This window comes from Myodes glareolus, chromosome 15, assembly GCF_982192425.1.
Source record: "Myodes glareolus chromosome 15, mMyoGla1.1, whole genome shotgun sequence".
NCBI lineage: Eukaryota > Metazoa > Chordata > Mammalia > Rodentia > Cricetidae > Myodes > Myodes glareolus.
This window is the reverse complement of record NC_142040.1, coordinates 70,163,808-70,184,033: the sequence shown is the minus strand read 5'-3', so window position 1 is coordinate 70,184,033 and position 20,226 is coordinate 70,163,808. Positions and strand designations below refer to the sequence as shown.

Here is a 20,226-nt window from a genome sequence, read left to right as displayed (position 1 = left end):
AGCAGTGACCAGTTTTTGTTCTATTTATACAGCAATGAGAATTATAAGTGCTGTTTTAGATACAGTTATGTATTTTCGGCATGTTATATGTTTGAATTTTTTGCATGGATATCTGTGTATCACATGTACACCTGATACCAAGAGGAAGTGTTGAATCTCCTAAAACACAAGTTACAGATGACTGTGAGTTGCCAGGTGGGTGCTGGAAATCAAATCTCGGTCCTGTGCAAGAACATCACATACTTTTAACTGCTGAATAATCTCTCCAAATCCAGCTCTAAGAATTTTTAAGAAGTATTTTTTTTATCAGGTACTTAAAATACAGATTAACAGAAAAAATAATCACTAGTGATGTGGGATGTCCTTCTGTATGTGGTGCTTTTACTGGTTGATGAATAAAGCTTTTTAGATTAATGGCTTAGCAGTGTAAAGTCAGGCAGAAAATCAGAACAGAGAGAGAGTAGGTAGAGTCAAAGAGATGCCATGTAGCTGCAGAAGGGGAAGGGTGCCATGTAGCTGCAGAAGGGAAAGTTAAAGGTAGGTCACAGCCTTGTAGTAACAGATTAATAGAAATGGATTAATTCAAGATGTAAGAGCTAGCTAGGAATATGTCTAAGCCATTTATTGGTCAAACAGTGTTGTAATTAATACAGTTTCTGTGCAATCATTCGGGTCTGGGTGACTGGGAACAAATGAGCGGTCTTCCATTACATATTAAGATCTTTTTCAAGATTCAGAAATGGCTATTCTTGATTGTTAATCCAGGTACAACTATCACAATAGAGTTTCGTAGCTTTACAGAATTCAGTAGGTCTGTAGAATTTGTTTTAAAAAAATTAAAATATAAACAAGTGAACCCACTGGAAAGTGAGTGAATTCATACTTAGCCATACATATTCTTCCATGTAATTTCATATGCACATTTCATGGTACACACTCTTATTTCTTCTCATTTACAGCGTGTGTGCCGGGGCTACCAATGGATGATAGCATACCCATGTGTTTTAAACACCCTGAGCCCATTTCAGTGCTGTATGGCAACACCTCCCAGACTAGAAATGAGGAAAGAATATAATCAGTACTATCCTCATGCAGAGTTTCCATTTGTGCAGACACCACAAGATGAGCCATCACATACATCCTCATTTAGAGCTAACAATGACCTGAGTGAATGGTCCCATCTCTCAACACCAACTCTTCATTGCATAGGGGAGAAGGTGGAGGGTGAATGGGTAAAATGGGGACCAAATCCTAGGCTGATTAACCTTTCTTTGCCTGTTTCATCCTATTTGATCTGCTGGACACTTAGTATTGGATATGCCCAGAAAAATACAGCCCATTTGCTTTGAATGATAATATAGTTTGCAGAAAATCTGAAGAAAATTAAAATACGAGGTGATTATATGTATGTCATATCTAGGTAAGTCTGTATGATTTTATCTTTAGTCATTATCTGCTCTATTTAAATATTCATCAGTATCTGTTCACTTGGAAAGAACAGTGCTAAAATTGCCTCCAAGTGAAAGCTGCATGGGTCTGGATGAAGAGTTTGGATAGTATTCTCCATGAAGATGAAAATGGCATAGTTGAATGGGGAAAGTGCTAACATATCTATGGTAGAGTCACTTCTGTTGCCTAGGGTGACATAAAGGTGCTGAGCAAATCTAATATAGCATAAGAGGAAGAAGGCAGGGAGACAGACTACAGAGAGAACATGAAAAGATATTCTGTTGCCCATCTCTAGAAAGTTAGTGACAGCTCATCTTTAGTTGGCTTTACAGGAGGTTCAAATGTGGAGGCAGAGCTGCTCATAAAAACTAGGTGGCTGCAGAACAGAACTAATATGCTCCACTATCTTAAGTACTAAATGATTTTATATCAAGTATGTTCTTATGATTTAAAGGCATGTTGTATTCTATATGCATACAAATATCTACCTGCTGAACAAGAAATTAAAGAAGAAATACTGTGGAAATTTAACTCTCTAAACAAAGTTTCTCAGCTAGCTAAGAACCTGAGCCAAGAGCACAGCCTAGAATCTGGCAGACTTGGGACTAGAGGTGATGTGAGTATTTTTATTGTACAAAAATAAACACTTCTTCTTCAGGTGTAGGCTGTGCTCTAATCTTGATCTACTCACTTGCCTGCAAATCTGAAAGACAGCCAAGAACTGTAGTGGTCATACACATAAATTCTAACCATGTGAATTGATAGACAGTGTCTAGAATGGAGGGTACAACCTGCCAACTTGTAATTAAGGGTCCACATCTTCATTATTCTTAAGTTGCAACCTCTGGTGCTGTTGAGCCCTTAGGTGAAGATTATAAATGATGTCATATTCACTGCTCAGTGGACACACCATCCTGGGCTTCCATTCTTTCCAGCACTCCTCTGTCTACTGACGTGATGGAAGCATGAGAGAGCTATGCTTGTGGAATTATTGTGGACCTTTCAGGACAGGGCTAACTTTGTTACTTGCCAGTAGGTAACTCTCTTTCCCTTTCATCCCACCATCCACATTTATAGTTTCTCAAATCAAGGAAAAGGATGAGTTCTCATGGGTGGTGATGGGACCCTCTCTGGCAGCCTAGCTGGCTAGGAGCTACTGCTGATTCAAAAAGTGGTCCTGGCCTCTCTGAGGTCGCTGCATTTCTGGAGTGCCATGCTGACTTCTGCCTGTCACTGCTGTCTTTGGGCAAGGGAAGAGATATACTTTCTTCAAACATCTCTACTTATAACACATCTGGGAGTAGTGAGACTTGCCAGGTCATCCTTAGCGCCTGCATCCTTCTGCTAGGTTGGGTGGAAGAGAGAGCAGGCTCTGCCCTGCAGTGGTCTGGTGTGCCTGAGCAAGACAGTGTCTGGAGCTGAGTCTTCAAGAAGGGGTAGTGGAGACCAAGGCCTCTGGTATGGCTTCAGTGGATTGTGCATCTGCTTTATTGAATCCAGATAATTCCTACGTGTGTTTCACCATCCATAAGACCATAGTGGAGGAGAGATGAAGAGGGGCTCTTGATGCTTCTTGATGCTCCAGCATGACCCTGAATGTTTCTAAACACATGTTCATGAGGTCAATCACATGAGGGTTAGGTAGCCCATGCATGGTTCAGGAGTTCATGGGACTTTTGACTACACATAAAAAGAAAGATGGCACTGTCTAAGCTGGTATCTGAGACTTAGGCCCCATATCAAAGCAACAGACATGGGCGGTGTACATCTGGAAGCTGAGGAGCAAGGGAAGAGAGAAAGAAGGATGGAAAGAAACAGGAAAAAGATGAGTGATGAATGAGCACAAGAAGAAACTCCTGGGACATTCCTTACATTCCTTGTGATGGAGAAGTTTGTAGTCTCAACACGCCTTCCCTTCTGCATCTGCAGGCATGAGTTCTGGTTTTGTTTTTGTTCTTTATTTTGTCCAGTTATCTCCCTAAAAATCTCTCTGCTCAAGAGTGACTTATTATTCTGGATAGCTGTAATCAGGTACCAAGGCGGCCCAGAGATGAGGTCAGCGTGTAAGAGGAAAGGACAGGGAGACAGTTGCCATGGAGTTAGTACGATGCTTAGGAGACCAAGGCAGTTGAAAACAGGTCCATGACACTGATCTTACAGGCATTCCCATCCTTTGTTTGTCAATTTCTTCTATGTTTAGGAGACTATATGAGATGAAATGGGCTCAAAGTCAAGCAGTAGCCTGCAAGCCACTCTGATGAGTCAGTCTACCCAGTCAACAGTAGATCCTAGCAGATAGCTCTTTAATAACAGAACATCCAAAGCCATGAAGCTCCACGGCTAACAAATGAATCTGTTTGACTTTCAAATGGTTTTTACAAATGTGGCGTCAAACAAAAGCAGGACCTAGGACAAGATAGCTTAGACATGACACTTCAAAGACTGGCTCTAAACAACCTATGTGACTGTAGAAGCAACATCCCCATGTCTGCTTTATGATATATAGAAAAAGCATCAAAATATACGTCAGCTGCAGGATTCGTAACTATATTAAATGCACTAGTGGCTGTCCCCAAAATATTTATGTGCCACCTGCTTTTGTTCTTAGGACCTCACCCTCGGTTCTCAGCACCCACTCCTCATTCCCTAATCACTGATGTGCCTTTCCCTCGTCTTTACTTCCAGGAGCGGGTGCAGTGAAAGAGAGTGACCCACTTTCTGTTTTGCTACAGGATTGTCTGGATTGTTTGGGGACACAGAAACGAATGACCTACAACTGGTTGCCTGTCACTGAAAGGCAGGAAGATAAGGCTGCTTGGTCATGTCACATCAGCCATCAATTCAAGCTAAGCATGGAGAACCAAGTACCTCAAACTAAGGGTCTCACTAGAATGTGACCCTTTCTCCTAGAAGTAAGGGTATTTATTTTTGCTCTGGAAGTCTCTTAGCTCAGTTTTAGTGATCTCAAGACACAAGGATGAGTAAAACAGAGGGGGTTGTGAATAAAATGATTATGGATACATACTTAAACACACACACACACACACACACACACACACACACACACACACACACACAAGGAATCATCTTAGACATTCAGTCTCTAAAGCAATGGGTCCTAGGGTTAAAAAAGTGTGAGAGCACAACACAGGCCAGAGGTCTCCCGGATAGGGGCGGGTTGGAAGCTTGTGTCTTGAGGCTTGGGCTTTACTTCCTGTTCCTTCTATGTGCTTTTAGACATGCTCACAGCATTGCGTGATGCTTGCAGCATCATGCGATGCTCACAGCACCGTGTGACATTCACAGCATTGTGTAATGCTCACAGCATCGTGTGACTCGTCATGTTTGCTCACAAACAATGTCAGGTTCCACGGTGTCAGCTAGCATAAGGTGTCAAACCTCTGACTGCCACATCTTGCCAGGTCTCTGTCATGGTTCCTATTCCAACAGACTCTCTGAAGCATTTTGAGGAAACTTCTGGTTGCCCTCAAAAGAAGGAGAAAAGCACAGCATGCCTTTGCTCAAGATGTATCTCCATTGGCACCGGGAAATAGGTTTGTAAACTTTCTGCAAAAGGCCAAGTCCTATAAACTGTATGATTTCTGTCATGGCCTCATACTGCTGCCTCTGCAGTCCCAGAGCTGCTCTAGGGGACATTTACAGGTAAGGGTGAGGGTGTGACCCAAAGATTGACACATGGACACTAAAATATAAATTTCATGTCACTGGCACGTTTTTATCTCTTATCCTGGCACAGGCGTAGACTCCCAGTGTGAGATCTGAAGGACAAATGCTGTCATTAGGTTCATGGGTTTGAACGCTTGGTTCCCAGTTGCTGGTGTTTGTGAGGTTGTGGGACTTTTAAGATGTGTAGCCTTGCTGGAGTCAGTGTGCCACTGTGGGTGGGGCTTTGAGAGTTTATAGCCTCACCTTACTTCCTGTTCCTGTTTTGGGTCTCTATTTCCTGTGTGTGGAAATGGTATCAGTCAACTTCCTGTCACCAAGCCTGCCTGTCCCTCCTGCAAATACAAGCTGAAATGAATCCTTTTCTAAGTTGTGGGTTTTTCTTTTTTTTGCCTAGATATTTTGTTACAGTAATAAAAGAATAGCTGACAGAAATGGCTGCTTTTTATTTAAGTATGAACATTTTCTATGGCTTGAAATATGCATGGTAGTTTTTTGTTGTAACTAATTTTTGACTAATCTTTCAGAAGTTTACTAACAAAATACAGTCCTAAAGGCATATACAGAACAGGGGCTCAATAAACTTCTTTTGTTGTCTTTTTTATTCAAATTAGGTGTTCAATGTCACTGAGATTGTCACCTCTTTTTTCACAAAGTGTATACTAGGAAATAAAATTATCTAAATTGATAATTTGCAAAAAAAAAAAAAACTTCAAGTGGCCCAACTCCAGACAGCAGCAGATACAGCAGGCTGCGAGCAAAAGCTCTGACAAGGATAAATCAGTGTTCTTTCTTCCCCAAGTCTAAATATATATTATTAATATTGAATGGCATTGACGATGTCACAGGGAGCACATTGAGCCTTCCCTCTTCCAGTGCTGTGAAATGTAAATAGCCATCATCAGCCGCAAGGGCAGCTTTCCTCGGCTTCAAAACATGTAATCCAGCATCACCTGAAGTTTAACAAAGTCACCACACTGTACTCAGTGGTCACTACAAGCTACAGTTCCATTCCACTCCTCAGCCGTGGCTCTGAGCATGCGTAGCAAGAAAGGGGAAGGGGTAAGCTTCACCAGCAGCTGACAGGCAGGCATCTCTGCTGTTTACCTGGGAGGGTTAGGTTTTACAAAAAGTGCACTCCTCAACAGTTGTCTAATTTCTCCATATTTATCATTAAAGTCGGTGTCACTAGGAACATAATCATAACCTTGGACTACTTTATGAATGGCTACAGGTCATAGGAAACACCTGTCCTTCCCCATGTGTCTTATAGTTATGCACAACTAAAAATTCATATTTAATGGTGGGGACTACACTGTTTATTGAGTTATCATTAGTTATCAAATTCCCACCTTTACATAACAATTCTGAATGATTTGGACTATTAGTGTGAATGAAACATATCCTAAGTCTACCTTTCAAAATATGCCACGTTTTTTAAACAAATATTTTGATCTCCAGGCTTGCTAAAAGGTAGACTGCCTCATTAAAACTGTCTTACAAAAATAATGCATCTATATTTTATGACATGGCTGTGATTCCTTTTGTGGAGAACTTATACTACATTAAATCGCCTACCTAGGGCCCAGAAAACATCAATCATGGGGTTTTGTTTGTTCTTTTAGTTTTGTTTTTAGTTTCTCTACTTCATGATGTAACGACAATTCCCTTAGTTCTTCTACCATCCATAGAATCACCAGGTAGCTAAGCTGGAGTTACACTCTCTTTCAGTCATCATCAAAGGTACTGATGACAGAAGCAGGTTACACACACACACACACACACACACACACACACACACACACACACACAGAGCTTTCATTTGGGAACAATTATTTAGCTTCCAAGGAGGTCCATATCCCCCATGCCCAGAGGGCAGGCCTGAATGTATCCCCAGTACACACCTGTGCTCGTGCGGAAGGTGCCAGTGTGTGCAGGCGGCAGAGGGTCCCCCTGGCTCTGGCTGAGACTCCTCATAGGGGGCTTCTGATAGACACGGTCTTCATAGATGGGGTCTATGTGGTGCTCTGGGGACTGCAGGGCCCGCAGTTCGGGGCCCAGGTGCCCATGCTGGCTGCTGTATGAGGCTCGGGACCCAGCTGAAAGAAATGAATATGGCACATTAAGACTCAGCCAACATCCAGACAGTATTTTATCCAAGAACATTTGAATGGAATAGTGTAACGATTAAAATCTACAAAGAACCAATGACTAACACCAATGAACGCTAGGAGCCAGACTAATCAGCTCCTCACCCTATCCAGCTGCCTTGTTCTGCTCCCAAAGCTGATGCCATTGGACAGATGTTGGGGTTTCTCAAATAATTCCACACCCAACAGGACCTCTGAAACTTTTTTTTCCCATGGCCTGATGTGTGAAGCCTGCCTCCTTACCCAGGGAACCAGATGGACAGACAATCTAAAAAGTCCACGCATAATTTTGATTTAGTGCAACAGGGAGCATTCGAAGTGGTGAGAAAATCAGTAGGCTCAAGCAGTGAAGACCTCAGGATTCTCACCCCTGAAAACCGAAGTAGAAATTGCTAGCATCAGCAGGCTTTGTCCTGGACAATGGATGAGCCAGAGTGGACAGACAGCGGCCCCTATCCCTTTGAGAAGCAGGTGTTTAAGGACAAGGTCTCTGCATCCTTTTTCCTTTTCCCCTGCCTCACCAAACAGAAGCATTTGCACTGAGTCTGTCTCCCTCTGGACAAAGTCCAAAAGCTCACCACTAACTGGCTTATTCACACTTGATGAGTATAAGTGTTTCGGCGCTCCAGTGTTTGCGACTCCTCATTCACAACACTCCCTGCGTAGCTGGGGCAAGGTGTCTCCGTGGAGCTGTGCTGCAGAGAAAGACGCTTCTAAAACGAGGCCTGCCACACCAGGAAATACTTAAGACATTGCTCGCACTGACTGACAGGAGATAAGAAACTGGTTTAGAGCTAATGTCCGGAGGAGAAAGTTCAGGGCCATGGCATCATGACACGGACCTGGGGCGACAAGCAGGAGTTCTACATATCTGTGCTGAGCACAGAATGCACACTAGAAACACAGAGGACTTCAGCCTATTTCAGGAATGACTCTTCACCCTCAGCCCCCAAACTGACACCCACCAGCCATCGTGGGATTTAATTGCAGATTACCTTTCAATAGCCTGGGTTTGGAGCTCTTTCAGAGCGGGCAAGGGAGCTGCGTTGGAAGGATTGGAGGGAAGAAGGGAACGGGGGAGATGATGTCATTATATTTTTATTTTAAATAAATAAAAATAAAATCACTAGGTATTTGCAGGAAGAGAAGGATCAGGGTAGGTGAGGTCTTTCTCTTTGTCGATAATTAACTAATCTCAGATTTAGACAGAGTTGTGATGAATGATAGATTGGAAATAACTGTTTTGCATAATTGGGTTCGCTGCATCTGATTTTCCAAATGCCAGCGCTCCACTGGAGCTCAAGCTTGGGTTTGCCAGGAATATCTCAGTAGTGTGCTTCCAGTTCCTGCTCTCAGCTCTTCCTGCAGGCTCGGATTATGATGCTAAGATCTCCACAGTCTAAAAATCAAGGAAACATTACTTTCATCCTGACTTTACATGTTTGACTAAAATTAAGCATGATTATAGGATTCAGGCTGGTGACTCTAATACCATTTCTTTGCTCTGACTTTTTTTTTTTTTTAAAAAAAAAAACCCTACACAGTGATGGACAAATAGGATTGTTACTGAACATTGGTGCTGACTTTGGGACGTGGGTGCAAATATTTCTTAAGATTTATTTATTAGCACCATTCGCAAATTAATAATCTAGTGCTAGGCGGAGAGTCAGTATCTTAACATGAAGCTCATCTTTATGGATATTAGACTTTCAGTGTGATGATATTGTCACAAATGTTGTCATTAAGGAACACAGAGACCCACAACTGGTCAGCGTGAAGATGGGAAGAAACTACAGTGTACTCGGCTCTAAATGAGATGTCTATACCATACCCTTTCCTCCCAAGGCTCAGGGGTCATAACTGAAGAGTGGGCAGGAAGGCTGTAGGAGCAATAGGTGGTAGACAGCTACAGTGGAACAGTAATCTCCAGAATCAATATGTCAGCTGCACTCATGAGCACACAACAGCTGAGACAGCATTGACAGTGCCTACGCAAGGTCAAGCCAGACAAAAAATCCAAGCATGGAGTGGGGAGGTGTTCCAAAAGTCTTGTCTCCAACTGAGAGGGTGTTGGCAATTGATGATCATTGGGAGAGGGAGATCCTGTTTTCTTTAGGGATGTGAGCCCCAAAAGACTGTCCATGTTCCAGTAGATGGTCCCATGTCCCTACACTGAAAGCATTAAGCGAACCCAGGGGCCTAAAGAAAAAAGAAAGGAAATGTATAAAACTGGGAGGGAGCAGTGGTAGAGAGATAGAGAGGGAATTGGAGGAGATGAGATGGATCAGATACATCGTACACACATACGGAATTCCCAAACAATAAAAAATGCCAATGATCAGCAACAGCATCACAATGACATTATGAAATATTAGAATATCATTAGCAATATTAACAGTTCAAGTGTTTTCCATGAGAACAGTTGTGTAAATTAAATTCCCCATTGAAGTTGTATATAGAGCATGGAGAAAATCGTTCTCAAAAAGAGCACTGTTTATACTTTTTTTTAAATCCATTGTGGTCAGGTTTAAAGACCTTGTGGGTGGACACAGCCATTATCTAGACAAACAAAAAGGGCTGTGAACCAGAAGAGAAGCCGAAGGGTCAAACATTAAAAGAATTTTTTACTGGCTTTGCTCAGGGGGAAAAATAGGATTGTTAGATCCATATAAATATCTATCTTGCCATGGCCAATACGAAGGAAAGATTTACATGAAAACCAATTCCGACAATATGCATCAAAATCTCACTGGATGTTTTATATATCTTCTGACTCAAACAAAATGCACTTCTCTTTGATAGAAATTTCCTGTCGTCAGCTGATCTACTTGAGATCAAGTTCTAAGCACCATCAAGATGCTAAACACCCCTCACGAACACATATCTTTCCCAGGAACTGGAACTCTGCTATTATAAGAAGAAACACGCTGGGAAATTTTTTGACTTGGTCTTAAATGTCCCCAATGCCAAGGCCCAGTGCCCTCACCAATTATGTTGGTAGCAAACAATCCTGGGAACTTGACCTTACCCAAGTTTGAGAGCTCAGAGCTGAAAAGTAGCAAAATGCAATCCAAACACGATGGACCAAAGAAACTACCAGACCAATTGCCTGGACTGTTTTCCCTGCCCTTGCAGAAGTACATTTTTGTAGGAATAATGTCAATAAACAGCATTTTATAACTTATTTTTGTGATTATTCTAATATTCAGAACTCAAATCTATCATGTGGCCCTGCTCTTCCTATTTCTCAATGGAACCCAGAGGCCACAGAATTCAGTCACTGGCAAGTTTAGTGCACAGTGTTTCTGGAAGTATGTGAGAAGACTCACATCTGGAATGTGAGCACAACATATAGGACTATGAGTTAGTGATTCAGAAGCAAGAGACCGTGCGCAAGAGTGCTCTGCACTTGGAAGTCACACTGGCAGATGTCCTTTGTCCCCTGGACTTCAGACTCTAGAAGTGAAGCCATCTTGTGCATAGGTACAGGTTGGTTTAAAAAACAAAACATTAAGTACTTCTAGCACACACTATCCAAGTTTCACAAATGTGGAGATTTGATTTTGAAACATTCTAAGTGATACAAATTCTCCTGATAGTTTTATGAAACATCAATTAGGGTGCTTTTCCTTTCTTGAGAAAAAAAATCATGCTGCTTGATGGAACTCAGAAGAAAATATAATATATGGACAGGAAGAGTTAAAGATATCAAATCTAATAGCTTTGGTCACTCTCATAATCTCACAAGTGTACGCCAGGTAAGCAGATAAAGATGCAAAGATTACTGTGGAACTGAGAAAAAAAAGCATTGAACTGAAACTGATCTGGCACTCTGACTTAAGTGAACCCACCATGCAGGGGCTCACACCGGAAACCCTACCACTAAAGAGCTTGAGCAGGAGGAGTGTGAGTTTCTCGTCGGCCTGGGCTCCTGAATAAAAGCCCTCTCAACAAGACAAAGCAACCAGAAAGGTAATTAAAAAGTGAGCCCACCAACATTCTTCCTTCTCAGCTCAGTTCTCTTCTTGGATTTGGCTTTTGATTCAAACTGAAATTCCCAAATCTACTTCCTACTCCTATGCTAATTCAAAAGTTAATCTTAGTATTAAAAAAGAATTCCAGAATAATCTCCCTGTCTTCTGAGTTAAATTCATGAACCAAATTTTATTTGCAAATGAACACCAATTCATTGAATTCACTTGGTAATGTATCGCATAGCTATAAATGCAAAGTTATATGGATACATTTTGCATGAAGACTCAGAGTCATATTTCAGATCAATATTTGTGAGGGAAATTATTAATTCATATGTATTCAACAATAAAACTGCATTGTAACCCAATAATTTCAATGTAATGATACAAAGCTGTTCCGTGATGATTTGGTGTTTAGAAAGAAAGAGTATCCTTCCTATTGCCTCTAACGCATACATACTAGGTTTTCATACTCCATATATCATACAGCTTTGCTGTTATCATGGAGGCCTTGGGTACACATGGAGCCGGTGGCCGTGAACCAAGTGTCTGTGTACAAACCCAGGGTTTCTTTCCCATCACCTTTTTGATGAGTTACCTAATTTGATGCTCTATGATTACTCTATCTCCCTTTTTCCCAAATGAATATTGTCACCAATTGTAACTCAAGCCTTTTCCAGTAAAACTAAAAACCCAGAGGCCAAAATCACTGGTCCCCAGGCTACAGTGGCGGTGCCTGTGGGATCTAGTCTCCTGTAAAGGCACTGTTTCTTGGCCTTGTACTTCCTGTATAAGCCGAAGCATTCCTCCCTTAGCTTTTCAGAGAACAGACTTCTTCTGTTCTCTCCTTCGGTGGAAGGCAGGCTTTTGCAAAGCAGGAGTGACAGGGTGTACAAGCAATGTGGCCTCTGGTAACACTGTGTTCTTGAGGTGCGATGTTTGATGACAGTATTTTTCCTTTCCACTGTGAGATGTGTGGACTGCCTAAGACATGAGGCAGACATGCTAGGTACACAGGGTGCTGGGGCACCTGTCCCTGAAGCCAACTTTTCTCCTCCGAGGGCAGAGAGTAGTCTGGTAGTTGGGTCTCCGAATACCACACATAAGAAAGTCCTGATTGGAATTCATGTTCTTTCTCAGCTCTTCCGAGGACCTGAGGTTGCACAATTTAAGAGGCTCCTGCTTCTCCTCTGGTTGAGGAGGCAGAGGCCATTGGTCTAGCTGTGAACACCTATCTGATTGCTAGAGGACTTCAATATAGGTACCCATCTTGAATGCTAGAGGCAGACACATCAAGGCCATAATCTCCCCTGCCTTTTTGAGCAAACACAAGCGGCCTCAACAAAAACACAGGGCAGAGTGTAGCAGAACGCTGGCCGTGCAGGTGGACTTTGGCAGGTGCCCAGTAGCCTGGCTCAGTACGCTCATGGCTCATGCTCTGTTCACTACGGTGACTCATCCTGTAGCTGCCGTGTGGCTGCCCAAGGCCAGGTCTACCCCAGGGGGCCACAAATGATTTGTTTCTCTCCTAGAAGGACTCTTCCTCAGGACAGCCTGGAGGGCTAGGGTTATGGTTATCTGGAGGAAGAGTCATTTCTAGAAAGGGAAAAACAGGGGCATCGTGGTTTTTTTTTTTTTTATGAATCAGAGGGCTTTTTAAATCTGGATGGGCTGGGATGTTCTGCTGAGGCCATCCTGATTTTGACATAGTTCTTTTTTCTTTTTTTCTTTTTATTTTTTTGATTTTTTGAGACAGGGTTTCTCTGTAGTTTTTGGTGCCTGTCCTGGAACTAGCTCTTGTAGACCAGGCTGGCCTCGAACTCACAGAGATCTGCCTGCCTCTGCCTCCCGAGTGCTGGGATTAAAGGCATGCGCCACCACCACCCGGCTTTTGACATAGTTCTTAAAGGGAACACGTGTGCAGGTTCCCTGCCTTGCCACGGTGCACACACCCTGTAGAACAAAGGTCCCTTTATCTTCCGCTTTGTGAGTACAAATAGCACAGCTCCACCCTGGGAAAATCTGTGCACCTCTGAGACTTAAAAGAGAACATTTATGCAGGAGACCCTTTCCAGACCAGTTGGCGCTTTCTGGGTGCCTCTGAAAAGGGACCTGGTTTTAGTGGTCACAGTAGATTTGAGGCAAGACGTAGGGTCTTCAGTGCACGTTCAAGGCTTAATTTTCGGAAGTTTCCTTAAATTGGGAATTGAATGGCCCCAGGAATATCCACTCTGGAACAGACAGGTACAGTGGCTCCTGGACGGCACATGGGGCTGGGGAAAGCTAGCAATGCCATCGAGAACAACAACAACAAAAAGGATATGGGCTTTGGTGCCTAGCACGATGCACTCTGTGGGGCAATTAGCTTCTTGCTGGGAAACCTTGGGACCTGACAGGCAGTGACCAAGTATAGACATCAGGACACTCTTGCCTCCCCCTGCTTCCTGCCCTTCTTCGGTTTTTGTTTGTTTGTTTGTTTTTTTATTTGATTTTTTTTCCTGAAAAAAGACTTGGAGCAGCATCAAGTGAGATGCCAGGGGTAATAAACTTCTGAGGTCTCTCTGTGATAGGCTACAGAGTCAGGGGAGTCAGAGTTGGCTCATAAATGTCCTGTGGACTCTCTGGCATCTTTCCAATCAGTTTCAGACTCAACCTGACAAAAGGGGTTTCAAAAGGACTCCACCCCAGCATCTCAATCCTTTCCTTGCAAGGACAGGGAGAACTGAATTGTTATGCTTTTATACAGAGTAACATATTCATACTTATAATTACAATGTTTGACATCTACAAGCAAAGAAGCTTAGCATATGAAATTTAATTTTTACCTGGAAGGAGTTTTATAGTTATTATAATTTGTTCCAAAATATATTTATTCCCTGGCTAGAATAGATCACAAATTTGGCTCACTGGTTCCTCCTTATTGTCCTAATTAACTGCTGATGAAAACAATCTATGATTTGACAACATATTAATTAGTGACTTCCCAGAGTTTTTAGTGGTCAGTCTGATATTCACACACAAACTTGTCTATATTAGAAAAAGGGATAAAACTCAGTATTATTTCATTTTTTCAATTGCTGCTTTGGGATACCTCATCAGTGCATTCTTGAACAGTGCATCTGCCCTGCCAAGTTCTGGTTAAATTATTATAGATAATCCTGGGTGTGTCCATGGGGAGTATTTAGGGCAAGGTGGGCCAAGCACATTTTCATAGCTAAGCAGCACAGGCAGGCTGAGACTTCAAGGCAAGATTCATTAGTTCTTCAAAGTACCAGGGGAGCAAGTCTGTCTCCCTTTGGGTTCTGTGGCTTCTGCCCCGGGCCACAAGGGAAATTCTCAAAGGGGAAAGAAGAAGAGGTTGGCTCAACAAAAGGGGAAATCAGCAGGCAGATGTTTTCATGAATTACAGTTTTGCTTGTTTGCTTTTTGAGATTCTGAGACAAGGTTTTATTGTGTAGCCCCTGGCTGGCCTGAAACTCTCAAGGAGACCAGACTGGACTTGAACTCACAGAACTCCCAGGTGCTGGAATTAAAGAGGTACAAAACCACACTGGAATGCAGTTCTTAAGATACGTGACTACAGATGGTTTACATTCTCTATCGTAAACAAAAGCCCTTTGTTAGATTGCTTTTATCATATCATACATAGGCTGAGCAAATTCCTTTTAAGAGATAGACACTGAGCTTCAAAAACACGTGTGTGCAATGTGTTTTCTCTACTGTCTCCCTGTAATGGTTTAACTAGGAGAGAGAGGGCTTCGTGGCTTCGATAAGAAAAAAACACATTAACTTACAACATCATTTACAAAGACAAAGTGCCAGGGATAGATCTAGTAGATTATTTATTCACTACGTATACATTTTGTAATCTCTTCATGTATTGATGTTTTATTAATTTTGAGAGTTTTACCTATATCGAATTTGGTACACAAAAAGGTTTTTAGATGACAGGAAGCATACTGGGAAACGTGCAGTTTCTAGGAGGCTTTAGATTTTGTTTTCAATTCTTTCCTAAAAGTTCTAGAATGTGTTTTTGATTACGTATGCTTTGAAGCTGAATTAATTTCTGGACTGAAAATAATAATACCTATCACGACCCACTGGATGCCAGTTGCCCTTTTGAAAACATCAGCTTCGCCATAGCCTATGTGAAAAGCACCAGTGTCTAGCTGCAATGCTCCCATCCCATTTCTCAGATGTCTCTATTCAGAAAAGACACTGACGAGCTGTCAGTCATCTGAGAAGAGGATTCCACGGTACAAGTGACACGTCTCTAGGACAGAAAGTTCCACAAGGGAGTAAATGTGACAGTACATTGTCAACCAGAGTCGGGGCTACTGTCAGTATGCGGCAGTGACAAGCTCATTGGAGAGTGTGGCATTATGCTTGTATCTTCCACAAATTCTGAAGTTGAGTCTAAAATCAAGATGTTAACCACGGATGAGACAGAGTCCTCATTCCTGAGATTTTGGCCCTTATAAAATACGCCTTAGGATGATCTCTCAGGGCCCCATCAGTGGACCAGAAAGTGGGCTCCACTCCACACTGAATCTACCGCCCCTCTAGTTCTAGATCACTTAGCCTTCAGAACTGTGACATGTAAATTTACGTTGTATAAAAATGATGACATTTGTGGTTATTTTTAAAGCAACTCAGATAGATAAATACATCAACATGGAGTAACCAGAGAAGGATATGAGATTTTCAATACCTAAGCAGCTGAGTGTAAAACTTGAATGAATGAGTGTACATGCATAGCATGTGCATAGTGCATATGTGTGTGTTTCATCATAAGGAGAAGGAACAATGACTTCAGTTTTTTTACAATAACTGTATGCTTCTTTCTTTTGGAGGGGGTGGTTCACCTCCTTACACCATGTTGCCAGTCCATACACAGACAGCTAAGGCTGGACTCAGAAACCGCTGTTTACAGCTCAGCATTGAGTCTACCTCTGTGGTAACCTATTTCCTTGGGCTCAGAGACCATCCATGAGGACCAGCAGGCAGAAAACAAGGCTGGAAAGTCTCTTTGAAGATATTTACACAGGGAGCAGAAATGGAAATGGCTTGTTCAAATTGGCTCCTTAGTCAAATTATTGAAGGTTTTCTTTAGATTCCCTTTGCTGTGGGTTCCTTGAAGGTCAAGAAAAGTTATGGAATAGGTCCTGTCCGGTTTTAGAATCTTATTTCCCAGGGCTACACTCATGGCTGTTCACTTGGTTGATGAACCTACAGTATTCTGTGGCCTGCTTTATAGGTATCCATAGATAGAGACCCAAGAGAGACAGACACACTTCCTAGAGAGCCAAGAAGCCCAGTGGTAAGGAACATTCTCTTCCTGTAACCTAATGGAAAGATTAATTCACTGATGGAGTCAAGATTTCAGAAGGAGCTTGGGAGGAGGAATTGTGGAAGGTGAGACAGAGTTGAGAAGTATGTCACTGGGGTGCTTCCTTAGGGGTGACATCTTGCCCTGGCTCCATCCTATAACTTCATCACTCTGCTTCATGTCTGCTGTGAGGTGAGCCACTCAGTCAAGCTCTTCCTGAAATCTCCAACACTGGAAGCTAAATAAATTTTTCACTCTTGAGGTCTTCTTGGGTTTTTTTTTTCCTTTCTTTTTTAAATTTTAGATGTTTTAGTGATGGTAATATAAACCCGACTAACACAATCTGGTATTTCTTCGTATTCACATTTTGGTCACTATTAACATGGTTTTTGGTTATCTATCAACTAAAACAATTTCACTCACTCATTTGTTTACCATAGGCAGCCAACACATTTGTAGGTTTGCCTTTGGAAAGAGGCATATGATATAATGTTCTACAGGTACAGAGATTCCATGACTTGCTTTTTAGGAGCCCAAATGAACACCCTGGACATTTGCTGCTTTTTTTCTTCTTGGTGTCAAAGTCAGCACTTAGCATAGTGAACGTATAGAATGCCCATGCGTTGGCATCAGCCTACAGAGATTTTAGACACTTTCACTTGAGTCCATCTTCAGGGAATACGTATGCTTGTTCTGTTTTTTCCTTGATGTCCCATTAACTTAGGTGTCAAAAGTAAAAGGTTCTAAAGTTAAGGATAAACTCACCAACAACCCCAGTGTCAACTAAGCTTTCCCCAGTTGGCTGTTGGGGAGATGGCATGCAGGCCCAGTCCTGGTGTCCCAGCTATGCGCAGATTCCTGTTTCTGAGTCTCTCCGTTCCCATTCCGTGGTTTCTTTTTGCCATTCTAGACTGTACAGACAAGCATTTCCCAGCAGATGGTTGGTGTCCTATCCATCTCTCTGCACCCTGAAGAAACACTTACAGTACCAGTAAACCACGGGGCTCATTCACAGGGTGGCCTATTTCTCAAAGAACAAGGAAATTTCCTGGCATTTGGTGCATTTTTCTGTTCCCAGAAGCAATCCTTTTTTAATTGATTCCTCTTTAATTTCCTCACACACCCTCCCTTTGCCTTCAGTCTCTGATGTTGTCAGTATTCAGCCACATTCTCTTGGGGACCCTTAGGGTAATGCAAAAAAATCCTATTTGGATTTCTAGAGAAATTATTCTTTCCGAAATAAAAAATGCCCCTTGCTTTAAAAACAAAATGTGATGTGTTGCTTTGCTGTGGTTTGGGTATGGTTTGTCTTCAAGGGTGATGTGTTGGAAGCTTGGTCCTAGGAGGGGGCCTAGCTGAGTTGTAAGACAAGCCAGTCACTGAGAATGCTGCCTGTGAACATGACTGAGGCAGTTCTTGTGGAACCTGGGTTATATGCTGAGTCAATGGGTTGTTAAAACAAAACCAAAACAAAACAAAAAAACATAGATCCTGAATCTCTTGCTGCCTCTCTTGCCATGTAACTTTTCTCCCATATGCTGTCCTTCTGAAGTCACCTGTCACATAGTGACATGGTGTAAGGGCTCTCAACAGAGGCCAAATCGATGATGTAATCCTTCATAGTCTGTCAACCTTTAAAACCTTGACCTAAATTACACTTCTTTGTAGTCAGAGTCAAGTATGTTGTGATGACAACAGGAAGCAAACAAATGGAGTCAAAGCATTGTACCCGAGACTGGCGAATCGTCTGTTCAGGCATCCCCACAAGTGTGTAGCTATGCTAACTCCTCTCGTGTGTATGTGGCACAATACACCTTGAACGTTGCCTCTTTTAACAGTCCTTCCCTGACTCCCACATGCCTCTCTCTTAGGTTTCCTCCAATCAGATCCCTTCTCACATCAACTTGTGTTAGACAAATTTGTTTTGTCTTTTCAGTAAGATGAGTCTTAAGTCCTGGGTTCCAATCTGTGTATATCTGAATGCCCAGAAGAGCCAGACATTACGACGTTCTTGAAAACAAAACTTGATTTAGGAAGCCTGTTTTACTTGTGGACATGCTAAACAAGGGACAGGGAGATCTCATAGAAAGCTTTAAAGCCAGCAATTGTCATTCCTTTCTTTTTCCTACACTGCAAAGCAAGCTGACAATTTGAGAAACCCCATTTTACATCCCAATGGGCAGTGCGCTGTTTTCCCTCAGACCCCATGGGTTCAATATTTTCTTTGCCTCAGATGCTCTTCTCAATATCAAGGAACTTCCTCTCTTCTTCCTTCAAAGGTTTGCTCTGTGAAATGTCCCCAGCAACTCTGTCTCTGATCTCTGTGTTCCCTCGTCTCTATCCATGATGGGTTCTTATCTGACCCTTGATAGAACATCAGGGCTCCGGCCTCTGCTGCTCACAGGTGAGTCCCCAGCCCTGAGAAGAGTGCCCAGCATGAAAGTCATGCTCTTTAAATTACATTGGCTTCACTGAAATAGCGCAACATTGCAGAGCTAAGAGGGGATGGAGCTACGTGCCCACACATCTGTCTATGTGCTAAATCTCTCAACCGCTGCCTTCTGGATTTACTCTATGAAGTCTAACAACTCTTTCGTCTCCATCTGCAATGGAGTTGGTGGCTGTTTCAGGTCGTTGGTCTTTAGACACTGACATTTCCATTTCACTCGTCCTCTGGGACTTGGGTTGAGTCTCCCTTCTCTGGCTTCCTAACCTGCTGCCTGGGGCCTTTTCCTGGACTTCTCTTTGCTGCTTCCAGTCAATATGCTTTATTTCTGGATATTGTTCCCTCCCATTTCATGCTTTTCTTTAGCTAGGAAACATTTTTCAAATGTGGTAGCTTTTCTAGGACAGTGTGCTGAGCGGATGGCTTTTCTGATAAGCTACATGCTAGAGCATGTTTGATTTTTTTCCTTCACAATGGGAAACAGGCTGGGTGTCGATCTGGGGGCTAAGAACTACTCCTTTAGCTCCTCCTGTTCTCTGCTGTCCAAAACTGTGACTGCTTAGTCAAGTAAAGTCTTTTATTTCTCTCTAGAGACACTGGGGTCTTTTTATCTTGGGGCTTTGAATTTTCATGATGTGGAACGGGAACATTTTCAATTCCTAGCGCAAGGTGTTTCTGACTAAGGCATGAACCCTGAGGAATTCTACCTTATGACTTTGATAATTTACCTCCTCTACTCCTTTTCTGAGACCGCAGCAGTACATTATATCTCCCAAGGTTGTCTTGGTTCTTCTTGCATTATTCTTCAATTTTCTGTCTCTGTTTCTTTATTCTCTGCCTCCTGGGCTATTTCCTTAGCTACTTCCCAGTCATTTTTATCATTTGTTTTCAGTTTTATGAGTTATGTTTTTACAGCCTAAAAGGATTTTCATGTTCTTTGCTTCTTCTACATATCCTATTCAGTTTTTATTTAATGAATTCAAGATCTTCCTAAATCCTCTTCAATGCCAGACCTAAAGTTTTTGGTTATTTCTTTTAATCTCTTACATCCCTTAAATTATCTGTTTCTTCTAAGAGATAATTTATTTTTCTATTTTAGTCTCTCTTTTTCAAGCCAATAATTCTCTCCATTCCTCTGTAATCCTTGTTAATATATCATATTTGAGGAAGAAAAACCCAGTGGCAGCGTCTTTG

General features: G+C 42.2%; 1 protein-coding gene across 4 annotated transcripts in view; it reads right to left on the bottom strand.

Moving 5' to 3' along the window:
- Ctnnd2 (catenin delta 2) overlaps positions 1–20,226 on the bottom strand; it is an 804,341-nt gene that overhangs the window by 335,140 nt on the left and 448,975 nt on the right. For all 4 annotated transcript variants that reach the window (XM_085676585.2, XM_087896972.1, XM_087896974.1 and 1 more), the window contains one exon: positions 7,038–7,232. In XM_085676585.2, coding sequence (XP_085532711.2) covers positions 7,038–7,232 — 195 coding nt within the window. The remainder of the gene's footprint in view (positions 1–7,037; positions 7,233–20,226) is intronic.